At 60.4% G+C, this 16,121-nt stretch overlaps 1 protein-coding gene and 1 pseudogene across 1 annotated transcript; both read left to right on the top strand.

Moving 5' to 3' along the window:
- Positions 1-971: 971 nt before the first annotated feature.
- LOC132510861 (keratin, type I cytoskeletal 17-like) lies at positions 972-6,208 on the top strand. Its single transcript, XM_060133311.1, has 8 exons — positions 972-1,538; positions 2,598-2,680; positions 3,075-3,231; positions 3,849-4,010; positions 4,610-4,735; positions 4,838-5,058; positions 5,149-5,174; positions 5,996-6,208. The coding sequence occupies exons 1-8, from the start codon at positions 1,047-1,049 to the stop codon at positions 6,088-6,090; spliced, it is 1,362 nt and encodes a 453-aa protein (XP_059989294.1). The 5' UTR covers positions 972-1,046; the 3' UTR covers positions 6,091-6,208.
- Positions 6,209-13,198: 6,990 nt separating this feature from the next.
- On the top strand, positions 13,199-15,629 carry LOC132510864 (keratin, type I cytoskeletal 16-like; annotated as a pseudogene).
- Positions 15,630-16,121: the final 492 nt, after the last annotated feature.

Below are 16,121 nucleotides of genomic sequence, written 5' to 3'. Positions count from 1 at the left end.
CCCAAAGGTATATGCCCCCTGCCTGAGGCCTCTTGGGGAATAGGAGGGGTGAGGAGGGTGGAAGGGGCGTGCCCCTCACCCTTCTTCCTCTTGCCTTTACCACGATGCCCCCTCTCAGCCTGCCACTTCCCCAGCCTGCAGCTAAGTTCCCCTTTGCCCACTCCAGCCCAGGACTTCCCACTTGTGAGAGAGAGAGATGGGGAAAGGTCAGAAAAGGACGCTGGGTCTCCAGGGGGTTCCAGGGATGGGGACAGGGTCAGAAAACTGGACAGAGGGAACCACGGCCCCTGCGGTGCTCCCTTGGTGTCAGGGCTCTGCAGAAGGGGGTCAGTGTGTCACAGGCCCCTGGGAGGCATATAGCTGCTGTGGCGGGGTGCGATGAAGGAAGAAGCCCTGCCAGCCCCGTTCTGAGTTGGGTGGGGCGGTGGGACACTTTGCCTCTACAAGCCCCAGCTTCCTTATCTGTGAATGGGGTGGTAATCTGAGACCTGACCGAGCTACTGCGTGGTGAGGCTGGTGGGTTTGGGTCTAGTTTCCAAGGCAGGATGGGGTACCGGTCCTCGCTGTCTCCCCTGCACCTCGCCCAGGGCCAGGATCGTGTGTGGCGTGGTGTGTGGTGTGGTGTGTGGCCGGGGGCAGCTGCCTGGGAGGGCTCAGTGACGGTCACGTCCTGCTTATTCCTCTTGTCCGTATTAGGTCATGGGAAAGCGTAGCTGAAGGGCCTGCCTGAATTACAGGTGACAGGCCTGAGACCAGGGACACGTACATACACACAAGCAGACGCCCAGCACGGGGGTTCGGAGAAATGATGCAAAGGCCCGACGGTGGGAGGGAAGGGGACCCACAGCCACCTGGGAGCTGGCGGGCAGCCAGCGGTGATGAAAGCCCAGGGGAATGGGAACAGAGGAGCGAACTTGCTGTAATCGTTACGCCCATTTGTTGGGGCCTATAAAGGAGGCGGGCGAGCCCCGGCAGCAACACACGCCTTGGGCCTCTCTCCTCTCGAGCCCTCTCTCCGTCTCTGCCTGCCACCCGCTACCGCCACCATGACCACCAGCAACCGCCAGTTCTCCTCCTCCAACTCCATCAGGGGCTCCTCTGGCCTGGGGGGCAGCTCGTCCCTCACCTCCCGCCAGCTGTCTGGCAGCCTGGGCAATGCCCTTGGGGGTGGCAGCTACTCTGGCTGCTACAGCGTCGGCTCTGGAGGCGGCTACGGCAGCGGCGACTACGGCAGTGGCGGCTACGGCAGCGGCGGCTACGGCAGCGGCGGCTACGGCAGCGGCGGCTATGGCAGCGGCAGCGTTGGCACTGGTGGCAGTGGCTTTGGAGGTGGTGATGTGCTGCTGGGGGGCAGCGAGAAGGCCACCATGCAGAACCTCAACGACCGCCTGGCCTCCTACCTGGAGAAGGTGCGCGCCCTGGAGGAGGCCAACACTGACCTGGAGGTGAAGATCCGTGACTGGTACCAGAAGCAGACCCCAGGGCCGACTTCCGACTACAGCGCCTACTTCAAGACCATCGAGGACCTGAGGAACAAGGTAGGGGCTACGGTGGGAGGGGACCTGGCGGGGCACAGCTTTTCCTCCCCTACCTCCTGCCCTTGACCAAGGCCTGGAGTCCAGCCTGGGGGCTGCCCCAGGGTCTTGGGGAGCTAAGGACAGCTGGGATCCGGCTTGGCTTCTGGGAGCCCATTTGGGGCCACCTTGGGGCCTATGGTCTCTTCTTTGGGGGCAGCGGCCTGGGCTAGGGACAAGCAGGCCTTGTGGAGCTCCTTGGAGCCTCCGTTTCCCATCATGGAGCGTTTTGCCACCTTGTGTGATTGTAGGATGAGATGAATGGATGCGTGTGGAGGGCTGGGTCCCTGGGGTCGCTGCATACTCAGGCACCTCTTTCCTCGGAGCAAGAGGGGGATTTAGGGCTACGGTGGGGTCAGGGGTCTGGGTGAGCTCCTGCTAGCACCTGCTAGGAGGAGGAGGTGAGAGAGAGGGGGCGGGACCTCAGGAGGCCACTTGTGTGCCTTATTTGGGGACTTTTCTGGCTTCCCCATCTCTCCTGCTGCGCCCTCAAGACTGGGGCTCAGCAAACCTGGGGTGGGGCCGGGGCTGCCTGCTGGAGCCCGGGGTCAGGACTTAGCAGGGGTCATGACTTCTGATTTGGAACTACTCTTCGGTGAGGGTTCCTTTAGTCTTCCTTTTTGGGGGAGCCCCTCAGGGACACTATATCCCCAGCTGTAAAATGAGGTTTCCCATATCTGTCCTCTTTCCAGGACTTGGGAACAGCTTCTGCCCCGGGGCACCCTCCCATTCTTTTCTTGCTCTCCTGCATTTCCAGCCTGGCACTCCCGGATGGCTGTCCACTCTGGTTTAAGGCAGAGCCTGGCATGGGGGAGGGGGGCAAGGTTTCAGCCATCAGACTCAGGCTGGCCCCGCCTCTCTTACCAACTGTAATGCAGTAAAGGAGAATGGCTGGGTGGGAAGGGAGCCTGCCTGGAGGAGGCAGCCGCATCCTGGCCCCCAGACAGAGAGACCCGCCTCAGAACCCTGGTTTGTGCTGAGCTACTCCCACCCAGTGACCTGATTACTCTCCCATCTTCCCAGATCCTCATGGCCACCACAGACAATGCCAACGTCCTGCTGCAGATCGACAACACCCGTCTGGCTGCTGATGACTTCCGTACCAAGTGAGCTCTGGCCAGAGGGTGCTGGGGAGGAACTGGGGGCACCCCTCCCTACCCCAGGACTCCTCAGTTGCTGGTGGCAAGGTCCAGGAGCTGGGGGTGGGGGAGTCCCTGCTAAGAGTCCTGCACCTCTTAGCCCAGGATGCAGCAAATGCAGCAGATGCTGAAGGTTGCTGGGCCTAGTCAGGTGATGGAAGAGCGAGAAGGGAGGCGGGAGGAAGAGGGGAGAGAAGCCAGGAAGCAGGGTGGGGGTGGGGCCTTGCCCCGCGTGGTCCCAGGCTCCCAGGGCTGCGATGGGCTTCTACTCCACCCCCTCATCGTTCGGAGGCAGGGTGCTGGCCAGAACCTGCACCTGCCAGTCCAAGCATCTTGACGAAGTCTCTGGTTCCCTTTGCAGGTTCGAGACGGAGCAGGCCCTGCGCGTGAGCGTGGAGTCCGACATCAATGGCTTGCGCAGGGTGCTGGACGAGCTGACCCTGGCCAGAGCCGACCTGGAGATGGAGATTGAGAACCTCAAGGAGGAGCTGGTCTACCTCCGGAAGAACCACGAGGAGGTGAGGCAGCCGGGGCAGCAGGTCAAAGAGGATGCTGAGTGGGTGGCAGGGCTCTGGGGCTGTGCCAGGTTGAGACTGTGGGAAGAGCACAGGTGTCCAGGCTGGTCGCCTTACAGCGCTGCTCTGTCTGCAGAGCCCTGATCCCCATGCAGGGCAGCCTCCTCCACGTACTACCTTGCTTCCCCGCACCTGGGGAGCCTCCCAGGGGCCCGCAGAGGCCTCTTCTGCCCCTCCTGCCTTCCCTCAGCAGGACAGGAGATAATCGAGGAGGTTGCCCCCTTGTCCCAGCTCAAACCCTCGAATCTGGCCCCTAGATAGAAGTTTGGAAATTAGACGGGATGTTTTGGGGGCTCAGGCTTAAGAATTAGATTTTATCTTCAGAGAGCCCTCAGTCTCATGGGGGAAACACAGAATCTGTCCTCAGGGAACCCCTAGCCTGATGGTGGAGGCAAAGCCCACATAGAGCAGGTGAATAAAAATCATTCAGAGGGTCAGAGAGTAGAGGGCAGGCAGAACAAAGGAGGTGTCCTTGGGAGGGGTCTGGAGAACTTGCGTGGGAAGGGTTGGGAGTGAGGGATCAGGATGCATGCCCACACCCACCATCCCCTCCTCCACAGGAGATGAAAGTCCTGCGAGGCCAGGTGGGTGGTGAGATCAACGTGGAGATGGATGCCGCCCCCGGCGTGGACCTGAGCCGCATCCTGAATGAGATGCGCGAACAGTACGAGAAGATGGCGGAGAAGAACCGCAAGGACGCCGAGGACTGGTTCTTCAGCAAGGTGGGGGCTGCCGCAGGCCAGAGGCCTTCCCCAGGGGATGCGGTGCAAGGCTTGAGTCCCCACAGTAAGCCCAGCGCCTGGCATCTTGGGTACCTTATCCCTGGTGAGCCACATGGACACCGGGGGTCAGGGTCGCCTGTTGCATCCACAGGCCTGGAGCTTGGCTGAAGCTGGGATCTGGTGGTGGGTAGGGAGCCCCCCCCAGGAGCTTGCATCTGTCCCTCAAGAAGTCAGGAACTAGCACCAGGGGCCTGGCTACTGTCCTGACTGGTTCTCAAGTTTCCTATTCCTGTGCTTTACATTTGCAGGAATTAAAGATAAAACTTAACATCCTTTCAAAGGCTTCTGGTTTTGGGGAAGTGGGAAGCTGGTGAGAAGGCACTGCTCCCACAGTCAGGTTTGGGAGGAGGCCTGAGAGGCCCGGGGGAGGTCAGGAAGGTGGCCATGGTGAGGGGGTATTTGGGAGAGTGGGGGAGAGCCCAGGTGCCTGTCTGGGCACAGAGTGGGCCCTGCGCTGAGCGTATGGAGGCCATGGGGGTCACCTGACTTGGAGATGGGAAGCTGAGCTCATGCTGCCCTGTCCTGTGTCCTGTTTGCAGACAGAGGAACTGAACCGCGAGGTGGCCAGCAACAGCGAGATGGTGCAGAGCAGCAAGAGCGAGATCTCAGAGCTCCGGCACACCATGCAGAACCTGGAGATCGAGCTGCAGTCCCATCTCAGCATGGTAGGGGCGCTGCCAGGCCTGGGGGGTGTGGGGGAGGTGCCCAGGTCCCTGGAGGGGGCACTGAGAACCCTTCTGACCCCTGCCCCTCCCGCTCTCCTGCAGAAAGCATCTCTGGAGAACAGCCTGGCGGAGACAGAGAACCGCTACTGCCTCCAGCTGTCCCAGATCCAGGGACTGGTCGGCAGCGTGGAGGAGCAACTGGCCCAGCTGCGCTGCGAGATGGGACAGCAGAGCCAGGAGTACCAGATCCTTCTGGACGTGAAGACGCGGCTGGAGCAGGAGATCGCCACCTACCGCCGCCTGCTGGAGGGCGAGGATGCCCGGTGAGAGGGGACCCGGGGCCAGGGCTGGGGGCCTGGGGCAGAGGTGAGGCTGAGACCCACATCTAATCTTCTCTCTCTTTTTTTTTGCAGGCTGACTCCGCACAAGTCCAGAGAATGTAAGCATCTTGGTAGCTGAGGGTGGGGCTGCACGCGGCAGGCGACCCACCTGTACGTTGCTGGGGGAGGGTGTCCAGGAGCTCCAGGAAGTGATGGCTGACCCTCGGCAGGGGTGGGGGAAGGGACCCGGTAGCGCTCAGGGTCCTAATCAAGTGAGCGGGACACTATCTGATCCAATGGGGGAGAGGCAGGGAAATGGCCCTTACCTTGGAGATCCTAGTCTGAGGTGGGAGACATGGTCCCAGCTCTGGGGACTCTCATCTGATGGGGAGGTAGGGACATGGTCTCACGATGTTTGCTCTTGGGACCCTACAGATGAGCAAAAGCAGTCTTGTTCTGGAGTCTCTTGTCTGATAGCAGAAAGGGACTTGGTCCTTGTCCTCCAGATCCCAGTCTGATGGGGAAGAAAAAATCCCAGCCCTGGGGCATCTAGTCTAAGGGTGTGGACCAGGGTCTTGTCTTGGAGATCCGCTTCTGAAGGGAGGGTAATCCAGGCCCTTGAGACTGCAGAGAAATGGAGACAGACCCCAGTCTGTGTAGCATCCAGTCTGTGCAGTCTTCCTCTTGCAGAAGGACATGTGGGTCAGAATCAAACTATCTATTTGGGAGGCAGGATTCACCCAGGGGCACCAGCAAGGAACAGGGTGAGAGGGAGGGAGTGGCAAGGTCGGGGGGACACCTGTGCGGATGTGATGTTGAGGGGCCAGCAGAGGCGTGGACACCAAGTGGCCATGGGGGAGAGAGCCGGCTCCACGCAGGGGCTGGGGGCTAGGCCAGGGCCTCTTGAGCCCCGCCCACCCTGAGTGTCTGTCTCCTGCAGCTGTGACCACCCGCCAGGTGCGCACCATTGTGGAAGAAGTCCAGGATGGCAGGGTCATCTCTTCCCGCGAGCAGGTCAAACAGTCCAACATCTGAGGCCTCTGCTCCCCCTGCCAGCCCCTCTGGGGCCTCCCATTGGCTCCGCAGCCCCAGCACCCAGCTTCAGTCCCTTTCCCATCCCCCCTCCCTGACCAATAAATCTCGTTGACTGAGACATGGAATGCTCTCTGGTTGTGGCCACTGACGTGGCCCTAGCGCGGAAGGGGGGAACCGGTGGGGGGGGGCGAATGGGGGCAGGGGGAGGAGTCCGTGGACACCCACTGTTGTTGACTTGGAGGTCAGGGGTCATCTTAGAGCAGGGTGAAGACTAGGTCTGGGCAGAACTCGAGGGGTGGGGGTTGCTTTTTATCTCCCAAGGGCTGGTGATCCCTGGGAGGGTGGTCCAGGCAGTGCCAGACCCAGGTTGAGGTCAGCGTGTCAGGGGCAGGTGTCTTAGGTGTCCTCTTCTTGGCCTGTAATTGGGTCCATGACCTTGGGCAGTGCCTTCCCCTCACTGAGCCTCATTTTCTCATCCATAAATGGACAAGAAGGTCTCAGGAACCAGAGACGCAGGGCTAAAGCATCCGCTCGGTTGCCCCGCACAGTCCTGTGGGCTGTGTCCTCCTCTAAGAGGGGACAAGGTGGGGAGGGGGCAGGGAGGCAGGCCAGGGCAGAAATCAGGATCCTCCTGAAGGGGGGGATGGAGGACGGAAGGCGGGGAGGCAGGCTGGGTGATTAGGGTCCAGGCTCCTGTGTGAGTCTCGGGAAACCCCTAGGAGGGGTTTGTGGGTCCGGATGCTCCCATGGCCTCAACCCCAGGAATGTGAGCTGAGACCTGTGCTTCCAGAGAAGGCAGGTGTGGGAGAGAGGGTGGGGCCTCTCCCAGGTGTGGGGGAGAGAGGGTGGGGCCTCTCCCAGGGATATGTCTTCAAATGGTGAGCTCAGGATGGGGCGTTCAGGGGAGGTCGTGCCGGGGGACAGCACTGCCCTCCCTGGCAGTTCGTCCCCTCTTGGTTCCAGCAGCTTGGAGGTCAGGGAGGTGGGAAGCTGCCTCCTGGGGAAGGGGGAGGGGCCGTCCTGCCCCAGCCGCTCCAACACCCTCCAGCCTGGCCCCCGTCACTCCACGGCCAGGCGCTGAGCCAGCAGGAGAGGAGCCTCAGAAGTCTTTCTTTGAGTAAATCTGGAAACCACTGGGCCAGGCGGGTCTGATTTCCTGGTTTTCTTCAAGAAGTGGGGGTGGGTGGAAGGTGTTAACGGGAGGAGGGATGCCCTCACCCGGGTTCACTGACAGGCCCCCTCCAAACACGTGCTCTCGCCCGGTGCCTGGAGACTGAGGGCGCGGCCGGGGCAGGGAGGGGACAGAAGCAGCCAGAGCCCCCAGAGGCCCAGCGTGGTGGAGGCTTGGGACCAGCGGAGGCCCGGGAGAAGCAGGTGGGGCAGGGGCATGAGCACTGTCTATGACGTGGCCAGCGGGGTGTGAGGACTTTGGGGAGGTCACAGGCCCTCTCTGGATCTCAGAAGCCACAGTAAAGGAGGGGTGAGACGAGCTGCAGCTAACGGCCCTTCCGGCCCCGATCCCAGGGAAAGGGAAGACAGTGAATTCCTTTCCATGGCAGGGATGACAGGCAGCAGTCCAGGGCCCGTGTCTGCAGAGGCAAATGCCGGAATCAAAGGAGGCTGGGAGCGTGGGCTCCGCTCCTGCAGCAGCTGGCCTCTCTCAGCTGCCTGGGAAGCAATCAGGGTGGGGATGGAGGGCAGGAGGGAGGGAGGGACCGTACCCACCAGGCCCCCACCGTACATCCAGCCACAACCGGGAGAACCAGCCCTGGGCTGAGGATGGCCCGTCTGGGGGTGATCTCATTTCCCTGAACGACAGTCCCAGGAAGAGGGGAGGGTCCAGGAAGAGGTGCCCATTATGTGGATGGGGACCCTGAGGCTCCGGGGAGCAGTGACTCAGCCCCTGTATGGAGCCTGGCATGTCAGGGGTGGAGCAGGGCGTGGGAGGGGAGGCAGCTACGCTGGGAAAGCGGCCACAGCCCCACCCCCTGCCCAACCCCAGGCTCTTAGGCAGGGCCCTCTCTCCCCGCAGACTCTGGGGGTGCACTTTTACTGATGGGGTGAGTGAGGAGGGGTCAGAGTGTGGGGCTGGGAGAGGCAGCCCCGGACTTCACCCTTCTGCGGGGGAAGAAGCCCCTGCACACAAAGCAAGTGGGTGGGTGGTCAGGAGGCCACAATGGGGGAGCAGCCGGATGTCCTGGGAGCTGCACCAGGAGAGCGGTGGCCGCGGTGCCGGGGCTGGAGGTCCACAGGGCAGAGTGCTGGGCCCAGAGAGGGAAAGCCCCGCCCTTTCCAGGAGTGCTCAGCCCAGGCCTGGGCAGGTGGGGGCCGCAGGGAGGAGTGCCTGGGGGTGGAGGCCTGTGGTCCCCTTGGGGATGGTACGGCTTTGTCCAGACACACCACGCTGACCCAGGCTGCTGGGGCATGTGCCTGCGGCTGGACTGGGGGACCCAGCTGTGGGACTCTCCAAGGGACTCACATTCATCCACACCCACCCACCTGCTGCACAAGATGTTTCAGTGAGCCGGTCTGTGCCTCCCCTGGGTGCCGTCTCACCCACGCTCGTACGATGGACACGCACACCTGATGCCCAGGCTCGGGCCGGCCACGGGTAGTCAGCCCCTGTGACTCTTCCTCCGCCTCGCCCACATTCTGGAAGGGTGACCTGACGGTGCTTTCTGCGGATAAATGACATGGCAGTAACACTGTCCACGGCACTGCGCCGCTCTGTGCCTGGGTCTGCACTGGGCCCGGGGGAAGCAAGAGACCCAGGCCCTGGTTCGGAGGGACCCTGAGGTACCCCAGTCCAGGAGTGGTAAGCCGGGCACAATGGCAATGCCTGCCCATCCTCCCTCAGCCCTTATGTAGTGTGTTCTCCTGTGCCACCCAGGCTTTGGGGGGCTGAGGGGAACAGAGGGACCAGAGCCAGGACAGTTCAGCCCCCAGGCAGAGTCCAGACTGTCACCCAGCTTAACCCAGCCACAGGCTCCCCTGAGGGCCCCTGGTTGTGCAGACCATGGTGAGGGGCTGCGAGAGGCCCTGCCTTGGAAGGGGGAGAGCCAACACTGTGGCGGAGGACCGCCCAAGGTGGGTAAGGCACTCACAGGCTCACCTCGATCCTGGGACCAGGCATGGGGCCGGAGCCTGCCTGGGGGCCATTTGTTCACTCCCAGAGAGCCTGTCCCCTCCCTGCAGGCCCCCTACCCCCCATTATGGCCTGAACACTCAGTGTTGGGGACGTCTCTACCTCCTCCAGACATTCTGCCCTGAGGGCCTCTCTGTCTCGTTCTTTGCATCTGAGTGTCCAGTGGCACATAGTAGGTGCTTTATAAATACCTGAAGATAAATGCAGTGACAGCCACCAGTCTGTGACAGCTGCTTTATTTATTTCACCTCTCTGTGCCTGCGAAGTGGTGCTGCCATTCCCATTTCCCAGAGAAGGAAACTGAGGCTCAGAGGGGAGGAACGACTTGCCTAGTATCTGGTCCCTGCTGGCCCGACTCCAGCCTGCTCTGTCCTGGCTCATCTGGCTCCTTTCTTTCTCCATCCTGCCCTGAAGCCTGTAACTGTGGCTGCCATCAGTGGCTGGGGACTTTGCAGCGACCTCCCCTCTCCCCTCAGGCTCCCTGGAGTCTCCTTCCCCTCCCTTCCCTCCCACAGCTGCCTCTTGGTCCCCAGCCTGGCTGGACACCAGAATCCCCTGGGAGCTTGTAAAACCTCCCCACCATCAGGCTTGTCCTGGGCAAGGCTGACGAAGTGGTTCAGAGCAGGGCCCGGGAATCTGTATGGGGATTCTCGTGTTCAGTCAGATTTGGGAATCGCTGCAAGTTGAGGTGTGGCATTGGCCAATAATATTTCCTGGCCAGTTCAGGTATGTGATGATGATACCTGGGATGGAGCTGGGCCGAGGAGAGAGGAAGGAGGCCTGGGTAGAGGAAGGAACCCACTGCCTGGAGGGTTGGTGGGAGTCTGTGCTCGGTGCAGACCAGGTCTGGTGATTCTGGATCTTGGCAACCTCGGAGCAGGTGTGCCTCACGGGCACGGAGGAAATGCCAGCTGCATCCTGCGGGCCGAGCATCCCAGGTTTCCTGCTGCACTGTGCTGTCTTTCCGGCCTTAGTTTTCTCTCCAGGGTCACATGATAAGTTCCAAGGTCAGAGACCACGTCAGCATCCCTCTCCTCCCTGCCACACCCCAGATGCTGGACACATGGTGGGTGCTTGGTCTGCGGTGTTGATTGAGTGATCTGATGGGTTGGTTGGCAACTTCCGGCAGCCTCTCAGTCCATGCAGATCCCCGACCTCCAGGGCTGGGCCTGTGTGTAATCCCACCCCCGACTCCTCCAGGAATGGGGGCAGGGGCGGTGATCTGGTGAGAAGGGAGGTGGAGGGTTGGGGGGTGGTGCAGAGAAGAAGGAGCTCCCAGAGACTACTGGGAGAGTCAGTATGGACTTCGGTCAGGGTGCTGGACCTGGGTCTAGTCTCTGCTCCTCTGCTGCTGCTGCTTCTTTTTTTTTTTTTAAATTTTTTTGCTGCGCCATGCAACATGTGAAATCTTAATTCCCCAACCAGGGATTGAACCTGCACCCCCTGCACTGGAAGCATGGAGTCTTAACCACTGGACCTCCAGGGAAGTCCATCTGCTCCTCTGCTTCTGTCCTGTTTAACATGGAACAAGTCTTTTGTGCTCTCTGGTTGGGGCTTGGTGGTCTTTGCTGACCTTGAAGGCCATTTCCAGTTCCGAAATTCCCCTGAATCTGTGATTGGACCTGAACTTCAGGCCCATCCTGAAGCCTGGGATGGTGGGGGTTTTGTCTAAGATTCCAGGGTCCCTTTTGCCTATTTGGGGGGTTAGGGGAGGGAATAGCAAGTTCTCTCTCCCAGGCCTGGACCTGAAGCCATAGGCTGGGTACCAGCTCTGCTCATCCCTCTGGGCCCTGTGCCTCCAGATGAGGGATGTGATGTGGCAGAAACAAAGCCCTGGTTATGCTGAGACAGAATTTCCTGCCCCAAGGTTCAAGGTGGTATTGTCCAGCGGGACTCAGGTTGAGGCAAGCCCTCTTCCGCCTCCTCTCACCTCCACAGAGGCGCTGCAGAGCAGGGACAGTGGCCAGCTCTGTCGGTCACCCCCCAGGGCACCCCAAGGAGGCCTCTTTGTTGGGGTCCAGACCCCCCAGTCCTGCCTTCAGCCCTCAGGCCGATATCATGCCCACCACGGGCAGAGCTCATTCCAGGCACCTCGGGGAGGCAGAGGACGATGGACATGCTTGCCGGGCATTGCGGGAGAGTTGAAGACAGCCCATCTCTGGGGTCAAGTCCCGGCTCTGCAGCTTAAACGCAGTGCCTTTGGGCAAATCACCCTCTCTCTGGTTCTCCCTCTCTCCTCCTCACCTCACAGGGTTGACTCAAGACAGTGATGTATGTTGGAGGGGCAAAAAGAGAGTGGTTCAGGATGGTGGAAAGGACTTGGGCTGGGCGAGCAGACAGACGGGGGTTCAAGCCCCAGCTCCTCACTGACTGGGGTCTTGGTAAGCCCACTTACCCTTCCAGCCTCCTCATCTGTGAACTGGTGGCAGGAATAAGGCCCCTCACAGAACTGTGTGGCATGTGTAAATACCTGAGCGTGGCAGGTGACCAGAGAGCCACCTTCCCCTGTCTCCTCGACTGAACGAATAAAGTTGCCAAACCCAGCCTGGAAGCTGTGGACTCTCCAGAGAAAACTGTTGGGATCTGAGCCCTGGATACAGTGTGGGGTCTTGGAGTCTTGTGGCGGGGTTCGGGGTCACAGGTAGTACCAGCAGCAGGATGGAGATTCCCTCCCACCACAGTTTACGGTGGGTGCCTGTGATTAGGTGAAGCAATGCGCTGGGCGGGGGAGCTGCTCAAAGGGTGGGAGTGTGGGAGAGAAGAGGAGAGGGCAGGCATGTGGGAGGGGGGTGCCGGAGCATAGAGGTGGGCGAGGAGGGGTGGGTGAGGGGTAGCTGGGCTGGAAGGGAAGGAAGGGGAGGCTGGGGGTCAGGGCTGGCCATTGGGAAGGGGCCAGCAGGGTCCATCATGCATGTTCCTTTGTGGCTGGTGGTGTGCCCTCCCCTTTTACAGATGAGAAAACTGAGGTCCAGAGGCTCATAGACTAAAGGACTACCTATGCCATGCAGCTTGTACAGGGCAGAGCAGGGATTCAACCTTCTATCTGCTTGTTTCATGGTACACACCACTTCTGGAGGTCCTGGGGGCTCAAAGGCAGCCTCTGAAACTGGGATAAGACTCATAGAATTTTTAGAACTGGAAAGGACTCTGAGATTGCCCAGTTCAGGCTTGTCACTTTACTGAGGGCAAACAGAGGCCCAGAGAAGGTAGGTGGCGGGTGGGGGGCACAGGTCACACAGGGAGCAGAGCAGAGCAGGACCATGAACCCAGGTCTCCCGTCCACAGCCAGCCATGTAGGGTCCCCACAGCTGCATCCCGAGACGGCCCCTGGACAGCATCGCTGAGGCCATTCATCCAAGGCTGTCACCGTCGGGCAGGGAGTCCTTCCATGGGCTGACTCACTGCCCAGGGATGCAGTCACCACAAATTCGCCTGTGTCAGGGCACGGCTGGCCCCTCAGCCTCCAGGAACTAACTCCAGCTAGATTCCCGTTGCCTAGCGTGAGTCACCACCAACTTGAGTTGGTATGTTTTCTCTCAGCTCCACACCCCCCAAAACTGGGTGGGAACTCAGAGAGGCACACAGTGAAGTGAGTTGACCCCGGGGCTGAATAATCTGGAGTGGGGAGTTGGATGGGATCTGGAGTGATGAAATCCGGAGCGGTGCCTGGAGTCAGCAGCTGGGAGGGGCCCTCCTTCCTCACGTGCATATAAACGTTCCTGGAGTTTGAGGACCCCTCAGCATCCTCCCAGCCCCCCCGAGCACCTTTCTCTTCTCTCTTCTCACCACGACCACCTGCAGGCACCAGTTCTCCTCCAGCTCCATCAGGGCTCCTGTGGTATCAGCGGCGGATCCAGCTGCGGGTCTTCCGTCCTGGCGGGAGGCTCCTGCCGGACCCCCAGCGCCTACGGGGGCCTGTCCTCCTCCCGCTACTCCTCCGGGGGTGTCTGTGGGCTGGGGGGCGGCTATGGAGGCAGCTTCAGCAGCAGCAGGAGCTTCGGTGGGGCCCTGGGTAGCATCTTCGTTGGAGGATATGGTGGTGGTCTTGGCGTCTGCCTCAGTGGTGGCAATGGTGGCCTCCTCTCTGGCAACGAGAAGCTCACTATGCAGAACCTCAATGACCGCCTGGCCTCCTACCTGGAGAAGGTGCGCACCCTGGAGGAGGCCGACACAGAGCTGGAGGTGAAGATCTGAGACCGGTACCAGAATCAGAGGCCCAGACCCGCCTGTGACTACAGCCCCTACTTCAAGACCATCGAGGACCTGCGGAACGAGGTGGTGTGGCCAGGTGTGCGACTCTGGTGGTGGAGTGTTGATAGAGGTCATGGCTGCAGTGGACCCTAGAAAAACGCTTGCTAGCATCTTCATTTTACAAACAGGGAGACTGAGGCCCGCTTTTGAGGAGTGGCCAGGGACTACTCAGAAGTGGTGGCAGAGGGTCCCTTTTTAGCATCAGGGTATCTGAACTGGACCTGGTACCCTGAATCTCTTACTCCCCACAAGCATTCTTTGGATCAGCTTCTCTCCGAAGTAAGATGGGGCCCCGGATGGGGTGGCAGATACGTGGATGCATCCCCTGCACATGCTAAGCTGGGTGGAGAAGGCACCCTAGGCTGTCTGGGGGAGAGTAAAGACTGACCTGCGCGCCAGATAACCCCAAGTATGGTGAGGCTCCTTTCCCCCCTCTTTGCTATTCACCCCTGAGCAGCAGGGCCTTGGCTAACCAGACGTGTCCTTCACCCCCTCTGCAGATATTCGAGGCCACAATAGAGAATACACAGCCCCTTCTGCAGATTGACGATGCCAGGCTAGCAACCGATGACTTTAGGACCAAGTGAGTGGCACTGTGGTGGGCTGAGGACAGAGAGTAGAGGGCAGGGGGTGAGCAGTGGGGTTGTCCAGACAGGAGGACCAGCAGGCCTTGAGCCTCAGAAGCTTCATGATGGACCCTGAGGCCCTGACCTTTGTCTTGCCATGCATGAGCATGAGCTGGCCCTGTGCCAGGGCATGGAGGCTGACATCAATGGCCCGCGCAGGGTGCTGGACGAGCTGACCCTGGTAAGGACTGACCTGGAGATGCAGATCAAGGCCTGAAGGAGGAGCTGGCCTACCTGAAGAAGAACCACCAGGAGGTAAGGCTGCTGCTGGCGGTGGGAGGCTGATCCAGTGGGGTTGCAGATGCACCTGGGGCCAGGGAAGGGGGCAGCTGAGCTGACCACCTCCCCCCATCTCTTCCTAGGAGATGTTTACCCTGCGGAGTCAGACCAGCGGGGACGTCAGTGTGGAGGTGGATGCTGCCCCCAGTGTGGACCTGAGCCACATCCTGAATGAGATGTGCGACCAGTATGAACAGATAGCAGACAAGAACCGCAGAGATGCCGAGGCCTGGTTCCTGAGCAAGGTGTTATGGGTCCTCAGTCCTGCTGCAGGACTTCCCAGCCTGGGTGCCTCTGGAGTGCCCCACACCTTCTGTTCTTTCCTATCTCAGAAAGAGGAGCTGAGGGGCTTCCCTGGTGGCGCAGTGGTTGAGAGTCCGCCTGCTAATGCGGGGGACACGGGTTCGTGCCCCGGTCTGGGAAGACCCCACATGCCGCGGAGCGCTAGGCTAGGCCCGTGAGCCATGGCCGCTGAGCCTGCGCGGCCGGAGCCTGTGCTCCGCAGCGGGAGAGGCCACAGTGGTGAGAGGCCCCGCGTACCGCAAAAAAACAAAAAAAAAAAAAAAAAAGAAAGAGGAGCTGAACAAAGAAGTGGCCTCTAACAGCGAGCTGATGCAGGACAGCCGCAATGAGTTGAATGAGCTCCGAAGGTGCTCCAGGGCCTGGAAGTCAAACTGCAGTCCCAGCTCTGCAGGGTAAGAAGGATCAGGCCCAGCCCAGACTCCAAGTCGCCAGTAATGGCACCGCCCCCTGTAGTGGAGCATCGCCGCAGTACGGTTCCATCTCTCTTTTCCCAGGAGTGGGTTGGAGGGATCACTGTACCCATTATATAGATGGAGAAATGAAGGCCCAGAACAAACGGTGGAATAAGTTTTCTCCATGTTGTCTAGCCAATAAGTAGCCCAGCTGGGGTCAAAAATCCATGCACCTCTCAGGAAACATGCCCAGAGACCTGGGGGGACAGCAGTGACCCCCCTCCGTTGACTCTCTCTTTTGCTCTCTCCCATTCACAGAAAGCATCCCTGGAGAAGAGCCTGGAGGAGACCAAAAACCGCTACTGCCTGCAGCTGTCCCAGATCTAGGGGCTCATCTGCAGCGTGGAGGAGCAGCTGGCCCAGCTGCGCTGCGAGATGGAGCAGCAGAGCCAGGAGTACAAGATCCTTCTGGACGTGAAGACGCGGCTGGAGCAGGAGATCGCCACCTACCGCCCCCTGCTGGAGGGTGAGGACACCCAGTGAGTGGGGACCCCCCCCCCCCGTCCTGCCCCACAGACCCTTCAGCCCCACCCCTGCTGCTCCCAACACACCTAACCGCTCTACCTTTTCTCCCCTACAGCCTCTCCTCCCAGCACCCATCCGGCCAGAACTATGTTTCCTGCGAAGGTAAGGCTCCTGAGAGTCCCGGAGCCGCCTTTGCCCACCCGCCGGCCTCACCACCTGAAGGCCTGGGTCCAGCCCCTGCTCGCCCCAGCTGTCTCCCCTCCCTCTCTGCTGGTGGTGGGTTCATAAAGCTGACTTTCTGGTTGATGCAACAATCCTGTGTGGTCTCCATGCCTGAGCTGATGGGACGGGAATTGGAGGTGCCTCCCAGGAATCTTCTGGGACCTCACAGCCTGAGGGACACAGGAAAAAGCCAGGCTCAGAAGAGCTTGTAGGGTCTTCCCTGAAGACCTGCATGCTCTCGGGGGAGTGGGAGTTGGGACATAGGATGGGAGGGAGCTCGCTCGTGTT

This window comes from Lagenorhynchus albirostris, chromosome 20 (genome assembly GCF_949774975.1).
Source record: "Lagenorhynchus albirostris chromosome 20, mLagAlb1.1, whole genome shotgun sequence".
Classification (NCBI taxonomy): Eukaryota; Metazoa; Chordata; class Mammalia; order Artiodactyla; family Delphinidae; genus Lagenorhynchus; species Lagenorhynchus albirostris.
Note: the sequence above shows the minus strand (reverse complement) of the source record. Positions and strands in the feature narration are given on the sequence as shown.

What these genes read in the sequence shown, in the direction of transcription:
- LOC132510861 (XM_060133311.1), top strand. Translation starts at nt 1,047, where the DNA reads ATGACCACCAGCAACCGCCAGTTCTCCTCCTCCAACTCCATCAGGGGC. An exon ending in GCTGATGACTTCCGTACCAA is followed by an intron (nt 2,681 to 3,074) that starts GTGAGCTCTGGC and finishes TTCCCTTTGCAG; the next exon opens with GTTCGAGACGGAGCAGGCCC. An exon ending in TCCGGAAGAACCACGAGGAG is followed by an intron (nt 3,232 to 3,848) that starts GTGAGGCAGCCG and finishes CCTCCTCCACAG; the next exon opens with GAGATGAAAGTCCTGCGAGG.